This window comes from Papio anubis, chromosome 12 (genome assembly GCF_008728515.1).
Source record: "Papio anubis isolate 15944 chromosome 12, Panubis1.0, whole genome shotgun sequence".
NCBI lineage: Eukaryota > Metazoa > Chordata > Mammalia > Primates > Cercopithecidae > Papio > Papio anubis.
The window spans coordinates 94,247,555-94,269,370 of record NC_044987.1 but is presented as its reverse complement, the minus strand read 5'-3'; the positions used below and the strand labels follow the sequence as shown (position 1 = coordinate 94,269,370).

The window sequence follows — 21,816 nt, the reverse complement described above, 5'->3', positions numbered from 1 at the left end:
TACTCTTAGGGCCTGTTCCTTTCAACATAATGCTACTAATAGGGCTCAGAAAAGTATGTAGAAACCACTTCCTGCCCAGGTACAGTGGCTCACGCCTATAATCCTAGCACTTTGGGAGACCAAGGTGGGCAGATCACTTGAGGTCAGGAGTTCGAGATCAGCCTGGCCAACATGGTGAAACTCCGTCTCTACTAAAAATATAAAAATTAGCCGGGCATAGTGGTGCTTGCCTGTAGTCCCAGCTACTTGGGAGGCTGCGGCACGAGAATCACGTGAACCTGGGAGGTGGAGGTTGCAGTGAGTGAGATCGGGCCACTGTACTATAGCCTGAGTAACAGAGTGAGACTCTGTCTCCAAAAAAAAAAAAAAAAGAAAGAAAGAAAAAAGAAATCACTTCCTATTAAGAAACCAGGAATGTGGATATATTTTGGCTTTAGGATAAGGACCCTCACAGACTGATAAACTACAGATTCGTATTCAAGATCCTTCTAATAATCTATCTTATCTTACAGCCACTATGCCCCCAATGCAGCCAGACCTACCTGCTGTTGCTAAGGTATGTCTCAGTGACATCTTTCTTCCAAGACTTTACCTATGTTTTTCTATCTGGAATGTCCTTCTCACTTTTTAAAAAAGCCCATTTATTCTACAAGGACCAGTTCAAATACTACCTCATCTGCAAAGCCTTCTTGGATCCTTGTCATGTACCCTGCTTTTGGCTTACTTTCCCCTCTGCCGATACCTTTACTAACTGACCACTTACAGCACTGCAGTTCTATTCCAATTACCATGTTAGTCACAAAGGGAAGCACAAACAAGAACAAACTCAGACATAATCCCCGCTGAGGAACAAAATTTAGTAGTATGTCCAGTCAGACTTGGTTGGGTCCATCAAGGACCAGTAATGTTCATTTGGACAACCTCACTGCACCACACCTCCTAACCTCCATAGTGGCTCAACCCACAGCAATTTTTCTCACCTTTCCTTACACCCCAGACTCCCTGAAAGAAGTGAGGTCTTGTCCCAAACTCCGCAGCTCATTTGGCTAGGGTTCTCAAGTAAATACTTGTCAGCCCTCTTCCTAATCCCCAAACCCGTCATTAGTGGCAAAAGTGATGCCATGAAAGGCTAGACCTCCTAGGATCACAACACGGCTCTTCCAGACTCTGGTGTCCTGCCCACTGCCTAAACTCTTGATACTATTTCATAAGCACTAGACTGGACCACTCAATACCAACATTCGTGTGAGTGACATCTGTGCCTACTAAATCACATTAGGATACCCTGGAAGTCCTTGCCAGGGCTAGTCTCTGGAATTAGACAAATCCTCCCCAGACCATGTTATTCATTCTCTACTTGCTCTTTCCTTCTTTCTTTCCCTTTTTAACACTTGACTTACCATTGCTCCAGGTGAAGCATCATAATGGCTGTGGGGGACTCATTCAGTCACCTCTAATTTCTCTATTCTTCTGTCTAACACTCCCTAATAGGTACTGTAGATTCATCCTCTTTCCTCCACAATAGTTTAACCTGATCCAGAATGAGTCAAGCACAGAGAAAGACAGCTACATAGGGTGCTAAAAGAGGCTATCCAGTGGCCAATACCTAGAGGGGTGACTCTACCACCATACATGGCAAAGGAAAAAGGGAAAAAGAAAAGGAAAAGAAAGTAGCTGCCAGAAAAACAAAAAGTCCCTTTCTCCAGCTTCCTTCACATTAACTGTTCCTCTATCCTTCTGTATGAGCACTGTAACATACTCACCTCTTTTATTCACAGTCTTTATTTCCTAAGCACTATATTAGTTACTTAAAATCTGGCAAAATGGTTGCCAGAAACAGTGACATAATACAGCTTTATAGATGGTGTTGCATCAAATATTCTCTTAATAATATCAACATTCCAATTCATCTGGTACTAGTTTCTTATTTCAAATTATATCCTGAAAGCACTATGTACAACTTTAAAATATATATATATATAAAATAAATTTCAAACTATACAAAAGTGGTGAGAAAAGGCAATGAAGCCACATATACCTTTTACCTCACTTATACAACTGCCAAGTGATTCATGACTGATCTTGTTTCAGTTATACCCCTCCCTACCCTCTCAACCTCCACCAGGGTTATTCTGAAGCTAATCCCAGAGATATTGTCATTTCATACATAAGTATTTCATCTCACATCATTTATAGGTGAGATTATTTTTAAAAAATAATCAAAATATAACCAAAATATTATTAAACCTTTAGAATTAATAATCCCTACGCTGGGTGCAGTGGCTTATGCCTGTAATCCTAGCACTTTGGGAGGTCGAGGCAGGAGAATCACTTGAGCCAAGGAGTTCAAAACCAGTGTGAGCAACACAGGGAAACCCCGTCTCTAAAAAAATACAAAAAACTAACCAGGCATGGTGGCGTGTGCCTGTGGTCCCAGATACTCAAGAGACTTAGGTGGGAGAATCACCCTTAGCCCAGGTTGAGGCTGCAGTGAGCAGAGATCGCACCACTACACTCCAGGCTGGGCAACAGAGTGAGACCGTGTCTCAAAAAAAAAAAAAAAAAAATCCTTAGCATCATTAAATATCCAGCCAGTTTTCAAATGTCCCCATCTGTTTGGTTTGCTTGAATCATAATTAAAATAAGGTCCATACGTTGGCATTGGTCTCAAATCTCTTGTATGCTATAGGTTTGCCCACCCGCTTGCCCCGAGCTCTTCCCTGCCACCCTGAAATTTATTGGTTGAAGAAACTGGCATATAAAATTCCTCAGTTTAGCTTTTGCTGATATACTTCTGATAGTGTCATTGAACATGTTATATTTCCCCCTGTATTTCCTGGAAAATGATAGTTAGAGCTATAGGCTTGAATGTATTTGGTTCAATTTTCTGGCAAGACTACTTCACAGTGGGAAGCATGTAATATCTGGTTATCTCTCTTTTTGTGATGTTAGCAGCTGTTAATGATACTATTTTACCAGAGATTGCAAAACGGCGATACAGTGACATTCTATGATTCTTCTATCTTTTAACAACTGCGATATGCTAATAATGAGAAACTTCTCATCAATTACTTGGTTACTCAGAGCTACAGTTCATATAGCAGAAAAGGTAGAGAAAAATGCTTGAGTCTTTCCATTTACTACATTTTCAAAATGAGTTATTTCTTAGCGCCCTCTAAAGCTAACCAATTATTTTTTTTTCCTTTAGTATTACTGTGAACTTACGGTTCAAATATATTTAATGTATTAAAATATATTAAATATATTACCCTTATTATCCTTAGTGATCCTCAAACTATCTCATCTACGGCTCCTGAGTCCTTTAAGATGCCCTCAGGAGTTTTTGACAGCTTCCTTGCTTTCTGAACTGACAAGATATTAAAAGCTCATCTGCACATCTCCTGCCCTAGATCTGCAAGTAGCTACTCTCCAAGGAGCCTTCATTTACTTTAGTGGGAACTGATATTTAGAGACTACAGTCTGGGTTCTAGGGGTGCTCACTGCGACTCGATTGGTCCTTGTTTCCAGGCATTGCCAGGGGAAAGAGCTAGAAAATTTACCATCACAGAGTCTTTCCTAACCTTAGAAACTTTTACCTGTTTCTCCTTTAAACTACACTAAAAATCCAAGTTTCCAATGATACTACCTTAACCAGTCATTTGCTTTATCCCATAAAATACACAAAAAAGCCTTAGAATAACAATGCCAACATAACCAGCATAATATGATTACTCTAACAGTTGAGGATTATACTTTTGGAGATGCTTTATCCTTCAGTTAAAATCTATTAGGGCATGTAATCAAATATCTGACATTTGAAATAGTGCCTCTCTGTATGGTTATGTAAGCAAATTGAGAGAGAGAGAGAAAAAAAATGAATTAGAATCACCTGTCTCATTGTTTCAATCTTTAGGACTCGTTTACATTTTAATTTTGTTTTAAACTTGGGCAAAATACGTATATGATCCCAAAGTCAAAGAGACAAAACAAGATATATTCAGAGACGTCCAGCTTTCAGTTTCTTCCCCACACTGTTCCCTCCATTACTCTCTAAATAACCATCTATTGTTGTTTTTAAAGTTTTATTTTATCCTTTCTTTTTAATTTCTTAAATATTAGCACTGCCACCTCTCTCTTTGATAAATGATATATACTATACTCACCTGTCTATACCTTGCTTTTTCCAATGAACATCACTCCATAGCAATATAAAGAGATATTCCTCATTCCTTTTTACAGTTGTGGATATAGTAAAAGTTATTCAACAAATCCTGTACTAACCAACATTTGGGTTGTTTCCGCCTTTTGCTATTTCAAACAATGCTGTGATAAACAGCCTAGTGTGTGTTTGTGACTTTTCCTATTTTTGCTGCTGTAACACTGAGACAGATCCCTCGAAGTAAAGCTGCTAGGCCAAAGGGTAAACATAAATGTAATTTTTCTAAATAGTGCCAAATTCTCTTCCCTAGTATTTACACCATTTAGCATTTCCTCCAGCAATGTCCGAGAGTGCCTGCTTCTTCCTTTCCCTCCACAGCCTTATCAAGAGAACAGCTTGTCAAACTTTTTAACTACTGTCAATATAATCGGCAAGAAATAACATTTCAGTAAAGTATCTGCATATTTCTTATCAGTTGAAAGGTTAGGCAATTTTTTCTATGTTTAAGAGCCATTTGCAATTATTTTTCCATAAACCATCTGTTCATGTATCTTACCCACTTTCTTGTTGAGTTGACAGTCTTATCGATTTTTTAGGGATATTAACCCTTTGTGATAGAAATTGCAAATACTCTTGTCCAATTTGTCACTTCTTTTACTTAACTTGTATTTTTAGCCATGTAAAAGTATCAAATTTTATTTCCCATATTATAATCTGGATTTTGAGTTATAGTTAGGGTGTTTATTCCACTTCCAGGTACAGAGGAATTCAAGACTTGCATAGTTTCATTTTTATACATTACATGTATAATTCATTTGCAATTTATCCTTCACATAATATAAAGAATAAATCTAATATTGTCTTTCTTTACTATACACTTAAATTCCACGTGCAACTGCATCTATTTCCTTATTCTCTACTCAGCTGCACTGGTCTGTCTTTTAAGCACCAATCCCAGAGTTTTAATTAGAAATGCTTAATACTATGTTTCAATGATTAGCAGGGCTACAACCCTCCTCCGCTGCTCTGCTTTTGAGGGTTTTCCTTGGATTCTACTTATTTGCTTTTTCCAATAAAATTTATAATGAACTTGCCTGCCTCCCGAACACACACGTGCATGCGCGCGCACACACACACACACACACACAATCATGATAAAGTTATCAAGAAGAATGTCAAAATTATGATGTTGAAACTAAAAGCTGGGTATAAGGACTAAAAGTTGAGGGAAAAGCCTTAAAATATTTTTCACCATTCTATGCTTGTGTAAGGATATATGCTGAACCCAGAAAACCTTTGTTACATTATCATGGGAAAATTTTATTTAACCAAACTTACATTAACTACCAAAGGGACACAATTTATTTAATTTATATCACATATTGTATAACAGGACAGATTAGAAAAAAAAAAAATAACCAAATAACAAAGCACACAGGACATTAGGAAGGTACCTTCTCACCTTCCTTTTTCAGCCATTTCACAATGTTTCCCTCTTCCATTGTAGGAGACAGTGACGGCATTAGTATCTTAATGGGATCACCTGAAATTGAAAAAAAGGAAAGATCAGCCACAACAAATAATGCACCTCTTGAGGCATCAATATAAGTTCAAGTAAATTAATGTTAAATTCCATCTGAAAAAGAAGGCATTCCAAAGTCTAAAAGATTCCCAACTGGTAAACTAAGTCTCCAGTAAATAGTATGGAAACATAAAATTCAATTTTTTATAACAATAAAAATGTTTTTTGGAATATTTTAAACTCTGTTTTCATAATTCCCTAGTGTTCTATGCATCTTCTCAAGCCAGGTGCTTACAAGTCAAAAAAAAAAAAAAGGAGAAAAATTGATTTAGGATTGATTTAGGTTTCACTTCCTCCTTTTCCTTTTGTTTCTGCAAAATAGATTTATAGGTAAAATGACCAGAGAAAAAGGCAAATAAGAAAACAACAACAACAAAAAAAACATGGTTCTGACAATCTACAACAGAATAATCAAGATCAGACTTTAAGAAATCGGCTGTTTTTATTTTCCTCTAATATTATAGTATTCAAGAATCAAAGGTTCCTACGAATAGGTGTGAAAGGAAAAGTTTGCCTTGTCAAGGATGATCAGAATTTAAGTGGTTAAATTAACCTCACTTTTTGTTGTATACCACAATTCAGTTGGGGATCCAGAGAAGTAGACCTCAAACCAGAATGATCTCCCAATGAAGCATAACTACATTTTCCTTAGGTATCAAAAAAGGAAACACTATGTATTTGTCCAGCAACACTTCCCAATCCACCGTCCAGGGTTACAATCAAGAGCAACATAGCTTTTAGATTACAATTTACTAATAAAATACCATGGTAACAAATACATCCATCCCCTGTAGTTTCCCACAGACCCTATTCTCTCCTCAGATAGTTCAACTCTCCAGACTCAAACAAGCAAAACACTGTAGCATAGCTAACATACTTCAAATGTGGAAGAACAGGGCTTCTTTTGTCTCCACTGATGTTTTAGGTTAAAAGCAAGGAAATTTAGCACTAATGTTAAATGAGAATAAATATTTATCTTGGGAAGCTGAATAACTTGTACTGCATTTTCAAATGGAGATTTCCTATGGCTTCATGATAAAGGCACTTCCACCTCTTTGAAGTATTTAAGAGAAAGTTTCTGTACCTCTCCACTTTTCCCTCACTCTGAAGGTCTGCAGAAAGAATGCAAGCATGCATACCTGCCTCAGTCCGTTCCTTATTTTAACAACTTCCTGATTATAGACAACCTGCAGTCTCCTCTCAGCTCCTCCACCCACGTGCTAGGCACACGTGGCCCTGCCTTTCAAAAGCAGCTCCACGGGCCCAGCTCTCTGTGTTCTTGCCATCAGGGCCCACTGGATATGAGGCAGCAATTCGGATATGTGTGTTTGCTTTGTACACACAGTCTCCCTCTAAAACAGAAAGTTCAAAGTCTAAAGTGGGGTTATACTAAGAAGCCCAATCTTAGGCCACAGATCTAAGTCACATTCTCCAATCCAATGTAACTATCAGCATTTGATCTCCATCTGTCTTACCCTTTCTCTCTCTCCACTGGCACCAAATTCTAAGAAGGTTGGAAAAGTAGAACTATCACTCCTAGTGCCCCAACAATGACACAGCCCAAACCAAAGTTCAAGTCAAACATGCCCATTTCATCAAAGAGAAAACCACAATCTAGACTGATTACAGCATGCGAATCTGCATGCTTAACTCTCAAAGTTGTGCTGACTTAACATCTCAATGTTCCTTACAAACATGGATCATCAATTAATTAATGGTTATTGATAGCTTATATTCACTCAGAAATCCAAATATAGCAAACCAGACATATCAGATCCACGTGAGCATTCTTCATATATGTCTAATTAAATATCCTTATAAACCTTTTCCCCACCTTGAACGTGCAGAATTCTTGTATTAAAAAACCACTTTTGCCGAGGTGGGCAGATTTGAGGCCAGAAGTTTGAGACCAGCCTGGCCAACGTGGTGAAACCCCACTCTATTAAAATTTAAAAATTAGCCAGGTGTGGTGGCACATGCCTGTAATCCCAGTTATTTGGGGGGCTGAGGCATGAGAATCACTCGAATCCGGGAGACGGCTGCAGTGAGTCAAGATCATGGCACTCCAGCATGGGCAACAGAGCAAGACTCTGCCTGAGAAAAACAAAACAAAACAAAAAACCATCTTTACAGGCCAGGCGCGGTGGCTCACGCCTGTAATCCCAGCACTTTGGGAGGCTGAGGCGGGTGGATTACGAGGTCAGGAGATCGAGACCATCCTGCCTAACACAGTGAAACTCCGTCTCTACCAAAAATACAAAAAATTAGCCGGGCGTGGTGGAGGGCGCCTGTAGTCCCAGCTACTTGGGAGGCTGAGGCGGGAGAACGGCGTGAACCCAGGAGGTGGAGCTTACAGTGAGCCGAGATCCCGCCACCGCACTCCAGCCTGGGTGACAGAGCGAGACTCCATCTCAAAAAAAAAAAAAAAAAAACCATCTTTACTATTGACAATGAATATTTCAAATGCACACGAAAACAGGTTATCTCTAAGTGCATTATATATTGAAAAACAGGAGGAAAAATAGCCACAATGAGTTTCCTAACTCCTAATTATGAAAGATGGTTATTTTGGAAGACACTGAAGAACAAAGGCCATCCAACTCCAGTCCACCATGACTCTCAATAACCGTAGCTGCAACAGTTTCACTTAATTCTCAAGCTACCTCTAGTTGAAATGCTAATTATAACTAGAAGGTAGCTTTAAAAAATCTCTGCATTTTTTACTTAGTAAAATAAGTCCTTGTGAACTAAAATAGGCACATTAAAATATTAAATAGGTAAAAAATAATGCAAACTACTAAGTACAACCATAATGTTTTGTCTATAAAACGCTGGAGAACTAAATTCTTGAGTGAACTAAAATTAGGGAAGTGCACTTAGGGAAAACACACATACACACACACACTCTCACACACAGGCAAGATTATAACATTAGTGATGCATCTCCAAATCCAAACCATAACAATCTTACACTTAATTGCAAGAATTCTTCAAATGTGCATAAAGCTTAACACATTAAATGCATTTGGAGATAATAGAATGAGCTTGCTAATCCTCTGCACTATGTGGTGTGTCTTACTGCCTTTTTCATTTTTTACATGGCTTGATAAAGAAATCATAAACAGTTGCTTAAAGAATGTACTGTCAGCCTGAGCCTCAGCATTATTTTTTTAAGCTCAGAATAACAAATGCACTTGTTTTGGGAAAAAAAAAAAAAAAAAAAAAAGGAGTGGGGGGTGGACAAAAAAACTCCTACCTTTTAAATAGCACCATGGTAAGAGGCCAGCCTCTTTTTGAAAACAAAAGCTTAAAAAAAAAAAAAAAAAAGGTCCCAGTGTGTTCTTATCAAAAAGCTGAAGCCAGGCATTATGAACAGAATATTTCATAAATATATACATATTACATTTATATATCAAAGAGTTCCATTTCAAAGAAGCAACTAAATGGACCTCAATGATACTATAGCCAGATTCCAATTTATGACAAATACTAACTTAATTCTCTTAAAGTCTCTCTCCAATATTTGTATGCTTTGGTTCCAATTGTCATGACACAATTCATATTTATTTTATGATTCTATCTCCTATTATAATCTCTCACCTAACAGACCTTCACATTTCCATTACTCTTGACATTAAGGACTATATTATGAAGCCTCTGCATTTATTAAGTATTATTTTTCAAGTTACCAAATCAAGAACCTCAAAATTTTTCATATTTTAAAAATAAAAAGAACATAATCGTTCCTTAGTCACCCTTCATGAAATGAACTGAAATTATTTATCTGAATTATGATAATATAATAATTCTGTAGTAGATCATTATCTTTACTCTGAAATGAAGGTGACAAAAACCAAAGAAAAATATTTTGGACATTTCCATTATTCAATACTATCTCTTGATAGATTATACTCACTTATTACAGAGAGCTAAATGTGCAGTATATTTTGTGGTGATTCTAACTAATCTATCCTCAGGCTTTCATGCTAGAAAAATCATTTCATAAGCATTAATATGTTAACAAAAGTACATATTTCTTTCTAGTATACCCTCTTTTGATTAGAACACTACATGATATCTTTTCCAGATGTATTTTTCTGATAAGAAAGTAATTACGCAATCATAATATCAGCTTGAAGTGACAGGACTGGACATAATTAATATCTGCCCTTTATGGCTGCTGTCAGCTCTACTAAGATAGTGTGGACTTTTCTAGACTCCTTGGAATGGAATTTTATCCTTTATCTAATATTAATTAATTTGCATTTGAAATTATATGCAGACTCCCTCCTCATTCCAGTAAGCTGTACATTCTACCATTCTCTTGTCAAATTAAGGCGGCCTTAAGATATGCACCAATTATGTTTCCTACTAATATTAGTTTCCCACAATTACAGGTAAGTAGTTTACTGCACTCATTATACAGGTTTTTCAATTAGTACTCACAAAGTTCTCAAAATTTAGTTAAAATTTAACACTTTTGTAGTCACTTTAGTGTTCTGCTCCTTCTTATAAAGCTAACAAATTATACCAAATTGGTTTGTGAAACCTACCCTTCTATAGCAGTTACAAAACATTTTTTAAAATTTTAAAATGACTATTGTAATGTATGTGGTCCAGTAGTTTATATTTAAACATGCTGATTTTAAAAGTAAAGTCTCACGACTCATGAGAACTATTTTACTTTTTTTTTTACATCAACAGAATGACACAATCAGTTACAATTTTTTGCTTAGCATATTGCTGTTTTCCCTGCCATTTCTGCTACATGAGCAATTTAGCAATCACTGAATTTTACAGTAATCCCTCTAAGCAATTCCTATATTTCTTCAAATAGGCTCTTCCAATTTCTCTATAGCATTATTCTGACTTCAATTTCAAATATGGTACACTAACCTAATTCTAGTTTCTTGTTCCCTAAAGTATTTCTTTTATCCTAAGAACAAAACGCTCATACTTCACAGTAAACTCAATTATATCAAAGCTTTAAATTGATGATCTATATATGAACACTAAAAGGTCTCCAGATTAAAAAAAAAATTTCATACACGCAAACTCTTAAAATACAAATGCAGAACAAACTGTTTTATGGTTAATATGAAGCAGATTTAAGCTCCATTACTCTGACTAAAGTAAGTAAGGGTATTCAGCAGTTTACATATGGTACAGCTTAAACATCATGCTCCAGTTCATTTATAGGCTCTAGTTCATTTATAATCCAAGCATGCAAAAATCATGAAATGAAGATAGACCAAATGAAAAAGTAAATTACCCAGTACTTTCTCAGTGTGGCTCCCTGTCTCTAACATTAATTTGCTTCTTCGCTAATAGGGAGAGAGACTGTTCATTTAATCATTTCTCATTCCAATGTCAGAACACACTAAATAAAACGGAGCCTTCAAAATTGCTGTTCAAATAAAACAATTCTGCCATCTGCAGGCTGGATGAAATAAAGCAGAATAAAGTAAAAGTAATTTAAAAATCAGCACTAGGCACATAGTAACATTTGGAATAAAGGCAGTTACATTATTTTTTATTTTAAATGAGCGTTTGTCATATAAGTCTTCTTTGTTCAAAGAGTTACTCTGGTGTGGTACTGGAGTAAAAATAGACTGAAAATATCAATGGACCACAATCGAAAATGAATGCACAACAGTTTGTATGAAAACAGCACTTACAGGTCTTGGCATGCTAACAAACATAAAAAAGATAACCCATAAGCAATATATAGGTTGAGTATGCCTTATCAGAAATGCTTGGGACTATAAGAGTTCTTAATTTCAGATTTTTTCCGATTTTGGAATATTTGCATTATTCTTACTGGTTGAGCATCCCTAATCTCAAAGTCCAAAATCCCAAATGCTCCAATGAACATTTCCTTTAAGCATCACCTCTGAGCATCAGGTCAGTGCTCAAAAAGCTTTGGATGTCAGACTTTCAGATTAGAGATGCTCAAACCTGTAGATGATATCATCCAATTTCTACCTGCCCCGCTTGTACACACACACAGACTGAAATGAAATACTCTAAAATGGCAACAGTAGTCATCTCTAGCTAGTGATATTACTATAAGGGCTTTTTATTTCTTTTATTTCTGATAACCTACATTTTCATATATGTCTACAATAAATTTATCCAATCTTACTTCCTCTTTCAAACTTACCTAACACCAAGTTTAAAAATGTGCTGTTTGTTTCTGTTATTTTTAAACAGAACCCACAAGGACAGAGAGAAAAGAAGGAATAATGGCACATAATTTTGGAAGCAGAAAAGTAAATAGATAAATAACAATCAGCTAAAGAGACCCTAGAAAGCCGTATCCTAAGCCAGGGAGGATTTGGGTGGCTGCTGTTTGAAAAGTAGCTAGATACCTGGATCCCCTCTCTTAATCCAGTGGTAGGTAACAACTCATTCAACAGAACCTACCCTCATTCAACAGAAGACTGAAGCTTGTTTTCTCTGCAGAGGGCAAAAAGAAGAGCTTGAAGTTCAATGTACACAACTGGGGATATATAAAAACTGCAAAAATAAGTTAAGTGAGAAAGTATCTGATGTGGCTGACATTACAGAAAACTGTGTGGAGAAGTTATTACGTAGTGTTAGATAAATTAGAAATTATCACAGAGAAAAACTAATTAAAACTTTAAAAGGCAGCAATAACTGCAGCAAAAAGAAGGCTAACAATCGAAATATGGGACAATCCTCAATTGTGAATAATATTTGTTTAGTGTAAACAGTGAATATTTGACCAAGACTTACAAAACAATTTCACTGGGGAGGGAAAACAGAGGGTGGCACTGACCATCAGTCATCCACAGATAACGTCTAAAATAGAAACAGGGAGATAGGCAAATGCCAGAAGGAAGTTAAAAGACAAAACCAGTTGCTTCTAAGGCAGACTGGGAAAGTTGGGTGAGATGGGGCAGAGATCCACTGTACTGTTACAAGCCTTTCAGTACTATTTAAACTATAGGCATGTACTATTGTGCTACATGAAATATTTTATTATTTAGTTAAATATTTAATTTAAAAAAACTCAAGGAGAAGCAGAATACCATAGTGATTTAGAGAGCAGGTACTGGAATCAAACTGCCTAGGCTCAAATTTCAGATCCACCACCTACAAGTTATTTATTCAATCCACGTCTATTTCCTCTTCTCTAAAATGGTGCCATAAATAGATTTTTGTAAAGAAATAAGGTAGGCTGGGAGCAGTGGCTCATGCCTGTAATCCCAGCACTTTGGGAGGCTGAGGCAGGTGGATCACATGAGGTCAGAAGTTCAAGACCAGCCTGGACAACATGGTGAAAGCCCATCTTTACTAAAAATACAAAAATTAGCCACGCATGGTGGCACTTGGAGGCCTGAAACTGGGAGGCAGAGGTTGCAGTGAGCCGGGATCACCCCATTGCACTCCAGCCTGGGCAACAGAGCAAGGTTCCTTCTCAAAAAAAAAAGAAAAAAAAAAAAAAAAAAAAAAAAGAAGGTAACACATGGGGCTTGGCAGAGAATAAGTCTCAAAAATGTTAGCTATTTATTTTTGATGGGCAGCATAGAAATAATTAAGAGGGTATATGCTGGAGGCATTCAGATAGCTGGCTAGATGTATCACAATATCCTATAATATTGTTAAGATGTCACAATATTGTAGAATATCACAGTTCCTACTTGGAGTAATGAGAGATGCATTCACAGGTTCCTTTCACCTTCCCAGCCTAAACTTGAAGGTTCCCTTTTTACTCTCTCCTCTACCTAATTCAGCAGTGTTCTCATGACTAAAGTACACTAATTCTTAATCTCTATTCCAACTACATTTCATATTTGAAAACCAAGATCTCATTAAACTCAGTAGGCATTCAACAAATGCCTACTGAACACTTGTTATCCTAGCCCTAGACCAAACCAGATTCTTCACCTCAAAAGGATTACAATTTAGATGAGAAGATAAATACACAAGTACTAGACAGTAGTAGATAAAAGTGCCATTAGACAATCAAAGAATTATGAGAGCTGAGATTCTACCTGATGAAGACTGGAAAACAAAACAAAACAAAATCTGTACTAGTACTACTTAATATCTATTAGGATGGCTATTATCCAAAAAACAGAAAGCTAGGAAATGATGAAAATGTTTATGGAAATAGGCTTTAGACTAGGTGGTACTTATGGACAAATTACAGGGAGATCTGAGTCCTCTGGACTCAGAATTATATACAAAATTTTGTATGTATGTGCTTTCCTGAAGAAGTGGTATAGCTTTTATCAGTTTTCTAACAGATTTGTTCCCCTCCAAAAACCAGGGCTAATAGATTCCCAAGCAATCTCTCCTGAATTAGACATTTGTTGATCCTAATTTTTCCCTACGAATGTTTCATATAATAAAGTCCTTGATTTATACAGTAACGGAAATGTATCAAACAGATCACTAGCTATAGTAAATGTCCCGCCTACCAAAAAAATGAATCACCATATACCCCATCTTGTTTATAGAATCTCCTGATTCTATATTATTATACTTTTACTTAGTATCCAACAGCACATTAGAAAAGAGGTTAGCCAGAATTTTTAGATAGCATATGGTGTAGAATGCATTTCCTTTGAATGAAATAAACCAAACATTTTAGAAGAGATTTCAGCTTGCAATACTGGCCTTCTTGGTATTAAACTATAAAATTAAAATTCTACATAAATCTCACTTTACTTTGCCATCTTGGGAGAAGAGTAAAAAGAAATTAGCATTCCATTTATAGCCTAGCAAAAGCGCGCACACACACACACACACACACACACACGATACTTTGGGAACTTACACATTTTGTTGTAAAAGGCAAATTAAGCTCAAGACAACAATAAGAAGGTATATTTAAGAGTACGTCACCTTAGAAATTTACAGGTAGGAGAAGTCAATATATACTCTCTCTTAAATAGTCATGCCACCCTTATACGTACTCAAGAATTTTGGTGTCCTTAATTGTACTAAAATGATAGGCTGTCACAGAAATGCTAGTCTACAATGCAGTTATTACTATGTCTGATTTCATTTTTTTTTAAAAAAAAGCAAAAATGTTCATATAGAATGTACACATGTGAACAAAACGTCAGCATGCTGACACTGTTCTGCTGAAATCTATAATCAAGCTATCACTTGATACTGAGGTAGACTATGGTTAAGGAAACAGGCATTGGTGTCAGATCTGGGTTGAAACTTGAACTATCTACCAGAGTATAGCATTAGTTGTGAGTATTAAATGGAGCTGATTCATGTAAAGTGCTTACAAGGGTGCACAGTATATAGTAAGCTCTCAATAAATGCTACTTATTACTCCCAAACCTACTCCCCAAATTTCTTTCTTGCTGGTAGAAGCTTAACTTTGTTCAGCTATATATTTTTCTTGCGCATACATACTCAGAGTTAGTGATTCCACACCCATCCCCTTGATGAGCCAAAGTTTATCCATTTTTCACACAGTGAAGTCAAGCCAGTAACTAACTTAAGAAAGGGCAAACGACCCAATTCTGGTCAATACAATATAAGAAAATTCTGCTGTGGTAACAGAAGATGTTTCTTTGTTCTGCAAAAAAGACATCCAAGAAGAAAGATCCTCTTTTCTTCCTCTGGACGTCATCAGGTGCACAGTTCCAAAGTGGTCATCCACTTATCCACTAACCTTGGGTAAAATGCTAAAACCTCTCTGAGTCTCTATTTCTTCTCCTATGAAACATGGCAAACCTTTGCAGGGTTTTTATGAGTTAGAAGTAATGCAAATATAGTGAGAGCTCAGTATGTGATGGCTACTTCTAATATGCTGCTTTCATATACAGAATAAAATGCTTTAAAACAAAGTAAACATATACAAAATATTTCCTGATCATCTAAATCTTCTTAGTCCCTCCTGTTGCTGCCTGTAGTAAGATCTCATTTACCCCTGCTCTATTTTCTTTGGATAGGCAAACATCTCAGCTGAGTAGTCTAGATCTGCTTTGCTTAGATGATACATTTTGCTTGGTCATTACCTAGCGCAGAAACAATTAAAATAAAGGACTACTGCACCACTGAACTATTTTAGTCATGTGGTCATAGCAACAGACATGCCAATCATCCATTCTCAACGTATACTACTTTCTTAAAGAAAATGTCCAAATCGTAGCCTTCGAAAGAATCAGCCTTGCATGCCCTATAGCACAACTGATCTACAGTGGGTCAGTCAGTTACTCTATTCAAGGAATTTGGAAGGAGATTACAGAAATGATGGTGGGCACTTAAATTAAACTGACAGAGCATCGTGCATAAAGGCCTGAATCACCAATGAGGCAAGGCAAGCTGACATTGAGAAAGAAAAGCCAGGAGTAAACAGATTGATAATCACAAGTCTGCACAGAAAAACAAAGTAAATAAGAGAAAGAAGACAAACCATAGGAGCTCTAGAAGAAATAGATGGAATAATTATGGTTTCCCCATAGCCCTGCAGCACTTTATAAGTGATGTTCTATCCTTTTAATAAATCCTACTTTTACTACAGCTTTCTACATGTTTGTTTCCACAGGTAAATGAGAACTCGAAGGACAGTATCAATCTGATCAGTTATCAGTGTATCAGCACTTAATAAGAACCAGGCCTAAAAGAGTATCTGTGTTTTGGCAGAAATACCATACCATTAACTCTATCAAGGAAGTTCCCTCTCTCCTTGTTATAGCACTGCTGTCAAAAACTCATATGCCTACAAAAAACAGGCAGGTGAGAAAAGAGGACTAGCATCTTAAGGCTTTTTTCTTTAGATTCTGACATTCTTTATTGTCATATTAAATGGATAAGCATTTTCCTCCTTTACATAAATACACAATATCTGCTTTCTCCCATTTTTCTTGGTCTTTTGTCTTCTGCTTTCCATAGAGATAAGGGTAGAAGAAAAAAATGACAACTAGAGATGATGCAAATACCAAGGGACATTCAGCCTTGCTAAGATGTACGGGGGATAGTGACAAAGTAGGAAGCAATTTCCTACCTAAAAAGAATAATTATTATTCAGTGTTAGATAATTGTCACCACATAGGGTTTAACTTTCAATTTTAAAGAGAAAACAAACATCTAGATTTGTCTGTAAAGTCTCCTGATTTCAAACTTTTGCCATAAGTTTTTCTGCTAAAACAATGTGGGTCAGTTCACTGGCTGCCAACTTGCAATCCTACTGTAGGCTCTAGTGTTCTTTTATAACGTCCTAGATTTCTAGCTTCCTTAGGTATGTTTATTTAACGTCTATAATATGCAAGGCCTATAATTACATACTAGGCAAATCGCCACCAAGATTGAACCTCATTTATTTTTCTATTCACAGGTTATTTTTAATTCAACATGTTATTCTTCAGAGACAACTTAAAACCAATATTATTAATTAACATCTTACCAATTATATGCCAAATCATACTACCCACTCAGAAAGGACCATAATTTAAACTGTTTGAAGTTAACTGTCTAGGGTAGGTTGAAAAACTGTTTACAGATGCTGTGTCAATTATATAACTAGCACTCTGGCCTCTGGGTCTTGGTTTCTGCTGTTCCTTCAGCCTGTAATGGCTGGCATCTCTTCCTCTAAGAAGCTGCCTTATATATTATTTCCTGATCATCTCAAACTTACCCCCTCTGAGCTTACTGCATACACTACTGAAATCATGCCTTTATTGTTTACATTCCCAAAGACACTATAAATACCTTATGGATCAGCCCTATATAGAATTTTGGATTGCATGTCCAGAAACTAAGTATGATTAAATGTGCCATGTGGCAAATACTGAGAATCTGTTTGATTCAGCTGGCCACTACTTCCTAAGCAGGCTACCATGTGCCTAGCAGCTAACAGATGCCAATTTCTTCACCCATTCTTCAATAATATAAGTGGTGAGAAAGAAAGTCTCTGCATTCTCAATAAATCTATTGAGAGAATGATACAAATTAAAGATTTGTTAAGCAAATTAATATATGTATACAAATACATACATGCACTTCAGTTCATTAACATAGTTGTGTGTCTTTAGGAGACTCAATTTCTCTAAGTCTTGGTGTTTTTGTCCAACTAAATGCAGATGATGCCAACTTTACTAGGTTATGTGAGAAGTGAATGAGAAATTCTAGGAAGTGCTAAGACAATGGCGTATGTCATAGCTAATAAAAATGCTGCCAACACCTCTTAAGGAAACCAAAACTCCAAAGGTAGTTCTAACTGACAAATTTTTAAATCCTGGATATTTGTGTGAAAGAGGAAACAGTTCAATAAACGTACTTAATGTACACAGTTTACAGTAATCCAAACAGTTGCTTAGTTTTATGAAACTACAGTTTCTACCAAGCTCAGAGAAAAAATACCATCGTAAATTCACACTTTGTAAAACAAATAGTCCAAGGATTGCCACGTGTTTTCGGCATGGCAAAACAAAAATCTGTATGTAGGTGAAAGTCAGAAGCGGATAAATTTTGGCTCGGTATTAGAAAAAAAGTCCAAAGTTTCTAAATACTTAGTATTTCCAAATACTTTCCACAGCTTCACATGCAGAATGTCATGCCTCAAAAGGTTCACATCCTAATACCCAGAACCTATGAATATGCTGTTACATGGCAAGAGGGAATTAAGGTTAAAGATGGAATTAAGGTTTCTACTCAACCTTGAGATGGGGAAAATATTCTGGATCATCCAGATGAGCCCAGTGTAATCAGAAGGGTCCTTGTAAGTGGCAGAAGGCAGGTGGGGAGTATTAAAAGTGATGTAATGTGATAAAGACTGAACCAGCCATTGCTGACTTCGAAGCCCATGAATCAAAGAATCTTAGAAACCTCTAGAATCTGGAAAACGTAAGGGAATGGGGTCTCGAGCCTCCAGAAAAGAATGCAGCTCCTACCAATAGCTTGATTTTAGCCTAGAAGATCCATTTTGGACTTCAGACCTCCAGAACTATGAGATGTGAATTTGTGTTGTTTTAAGCCACTAATTGGTGGTAATTTGTTGCAGCAGCACTAGAAAACTAATTTGGCTTTCTGTGAGATGCAGTGCCTTCTTCCTGACAGATGGTATTCAAACTGGGTTAGACAAGTTGTTCATGGTATATGTCTAGGGGATGGGCAATAGGTAAAAAACATCATGAGGATGCAGATAAGGATTGCTTGCCTAAGTGAGTTCCTAAAGGCATTAAACTGGGCCTATGTATACTCTTTTTTTTTTTTTTTTTTTCTGAGACAGGGTCTCACTCTGTCACCCAGGCTGAAGTGCAACGGTAGGATCATAGCTCACTGAAACATCTAACTCCCGGGTTCAAGGGATCCTCCTGCCTCAGCCCCTGGAGTAGCTGGGATGCCAGCACGCTTGGCTAATTTTTTTTTTTTCAAGTAGAGGCAGGGGTCTCACTTTGTTGCCCGGGCTGGTCTCCAACTCCTGGGCTCAAGCAATCTTCCAGTCTCGTCTCCCAAAGTGCTGGGATTACAGTCATGAGCCACCACGTGCACATTTTTGCGTGTAACCATTTATGGTACCTTCTCTGTATAGGGAGTCTGCAGCATTTTCAAAGATTCTCAAAAGGATCTGCTTGATAAACAAGATTAAGAACACTCTTCCCAGATTATATCTAATACTAAACTTTTAATATTCCATGATTTTCTAAGGCAGTGAGTCTCAAAGTGCATTCCATTAAATGTCAAAATAAAACATCAGAACTCATCCAAAATTTGTAAAATGCAGATTCCTGAGCCCCACACTAGATCAGACCAAATCTCTAGGAGCTGTAAAAAAATTTAATTTCAACAAACTTGGAGGAGGGAAGAGAGGGAATTCTGCACACACTGGTAAAGCACCTCTGCTCCAAGGAATATGTTATGAAACATTACACCAAAAAAACTGAAATAAATTGTTCCCATTACGGAATCTTTAGGAACCCCAATACACTCATCTTACTATATGGCTTTGTGTGATTTTTTTTTTTTTCTGGGCCTCAGGTAGCTCAGAATACGAAGGCAATGTCTATTAGACCTATTTAAATTAAAATTCATTCTGTAGAGTGCCAGGAACGATGATTGGCAGGTAATACGTCAGATTTAAAAACGTCAGTCCTATTCTCCATCCCTGCCTCCCTCCAACCCTCTCCCCAAATAAGGAAAAATAATACCCAGCCTGCCATTTTGCACTGTTAAATACTGCAAGAATTGTGTTAACCGTATCAATATCATTACTAAACGACAATTTTCTATAATAAACTTTTTGGTATGATTTATCTCCTAAATGTTCGCTCTTTCAAGCGAATATTTGCTTGAAACATTCTCCTGGACCTTTGTCTGTGATGCCATAGGAATTTACAAATTTAAGTCTTCCACGAGTCATGGCGTGGGGTAAAACTCGACTGGCCTCAATGAAAACACCTCCCAACAGAGAGGCCTAGAGAATGAGTAAGAACTCCCAACAGTGGCTTTTCAATCTCGGCAACCTTGGGCAGCTTTTTCTCGTCCGAGATGTTTGACAACCCTAAAGAAACCTGAGCCTTGACTGGAAAGGGGGCTGAGGGAGGAGAGTTTAGGAACCCTCTCCGCGCCTCACAAATAACCCAAATTCCAAGGCAAGGTCACAAAGTCATACAAACCAGGAGGCCTAGGGTAGGGTCGAATTCTCCCAGCTGCCAAGAAAGCCCTCCACAGCATGCATTAGGCCGAGTCGGCGGACCCCACCCAGAGAAAGAGGGAAAGGAATAGGGAGGCCGCGCACCTCAACACCCAGACGCAGGTCCTCAATCAAGACTGCCCCTGTCCCAGGCCCATCACTCAGCTACACAGAGAAGCTGAGCGAGCCCCGGCCACTCACCCCGAAGCCACTGCGTGCTGTGAAACCATCTCCAATTAGCTCCGCGGCTTACAGACCACCCAAGAGCCCCCTTCACCAGTCCTATGCTTCGGCAGCCAGGGAAGCCCACAAGATAACGCAGTAGCCGCGGATCACAGCCTAGCCTCCAGGAGGCCGCCATCTTCACGGCCTTCTCACCGGCTGCCCGCAGCACAGCCTGATGTCCAGCATCAAGGCCCCGCCTCCCACATGGTTGGCCACACCCCCAGACGATCGAGGTGCCTTTAGGTCTCTCAGACTTGAAGCCCTCCTAGTCCCGCCTCCAACCACGTTGGCCACGCCTCCCGGGCAGTCAGGTGCGCTGCTGGATAGCCCAGCCGGAGGGGCCTTACCAGACCCCGCCCACCCTGTTCGCCCCGCCCCCGGGCTGCCCTCAGCGCCGCCTGATTGCATTTGCGGCCTTGCTGCCTCAACCTAGGCTGAGCGCCGCGAGCAAAGCGGTGCGGAGATTGGAGGCTTCGTGGGTCCCTGGTCTAGGCCATGTCTGGCTGTGACGCTCGGGAGGGAGACTGTTGTTCCCGGAGATGCGGCGCGCAGGTAGGGGCGGGGTCACCGGTCCCGGTTATTCCCAGGAGTAGAGGCCCAGACGGAACCCGGCGGCGGGAGCTGGGCGCGGGGTCGCGGGCCGGGCGTTTGGCTGCGGGGCGGGGCTTCAGGCCGGGCAGTTTGCGACCCTGGAGCACCGCGGCCTTCGCGTTGGGAAGCAAGGCTGCGGCTCCAGGCGATCAGTGGTCCCGGGCGGGGCGCTCCGACGGCGGGAGCTGGGCGCCAAACATTAGAAAGAAGCAAATAACGGAGAGAGAATAGCGTTTGGGTGACCTCAGCGGGTATTTATCAGGAAGACAGGCCAGAGAAGGAATCGTGAAGCTCCGAAGTGGAGCTGGGGCGAAGACCGCGCTCCCCGAGCTTCTTTTCTGCGCCCTGACCAGTTAGGCGTTTGGGGAGACTTTTGGCACTCGGGAGACATTTGCCGAACCGGAGCTGTGCCTCGGCTACCAGCGCTTTGCCTTTGAGATAGGCTCCTTGCCTATCTCCCTTTAGATGAATTGTGGGATGATCATGGGAACGATTCTTCCTTAAGCCGAAGTCAAAGGGAAATCCACCCTCACTCTGCATGTAGTTTTCGGTCATTTACACAAACCAACAGTTTTATGGAGCACCTTCTCCGCGCTCAGAGATGGCGGTACATAAGACAAATGGCCCAGG

The 21,816-nt window shown here is 38.7% G+C and overlaps 2 protein-coding genes across 5 annotated transcripts in view; one reads left to right on the top strand and one right to left on the bottom strand.

Moving 5' to 3' along the window:
• The window catches only part of PDHX (pyruvate dehydrogenase complex component X), a 73,574-nt gene extending 52,679 nt beyond the window's left edge, over positions 1-20,895 (bottom strand). The window contains exons 1-2 of one of the 2 annotated variants that reach the window (XM_003910041.5): positions 20,572-20,895; positions 5,622-5,702 (exon numbers count right to left, since the gene is read on the bottom strand). In XM_003910041.5, coding sequence (XP_003910090.2) covers positions 5,622-5,702; positions 20,572-20,731 — 241 coding nt within the window. In that variant the 5' untranslated portion in view covers positions 20,732-20,895. Of the gene's footprint in view, positions 1-5,621; positions 5,703-11,013; positions 11,188-20,571 lie in introns of those variants that run through there. The other variant, XM_031653401.1, reaches the window with a different exon arrangement.
• APIP (APAF1 interacting protein) overlaps positions 20,884-21,816 on the top strand; it is a 39,621-nt gene continuing 38,688 nt past the window's right edge. For 2 of the 3 annotated variants that reach the window (XM_021925920.2, XM_021925918.2), the window contains exon 1: positions 21,037-21,147. In XM_021925920.2, coding sequence (XP_021781612.2) covers positions 21,135-21,147 — 13 coding nt within the window. In that variant the 5' untranslated portion in view covers positions 21,037-21,134. Of the gene's footprint in view, positions 21,148-21,816 lie in introns of all 3 variants that reach the window. The other variant, XM_009186314.4, reaches the window with a different exon arrangement.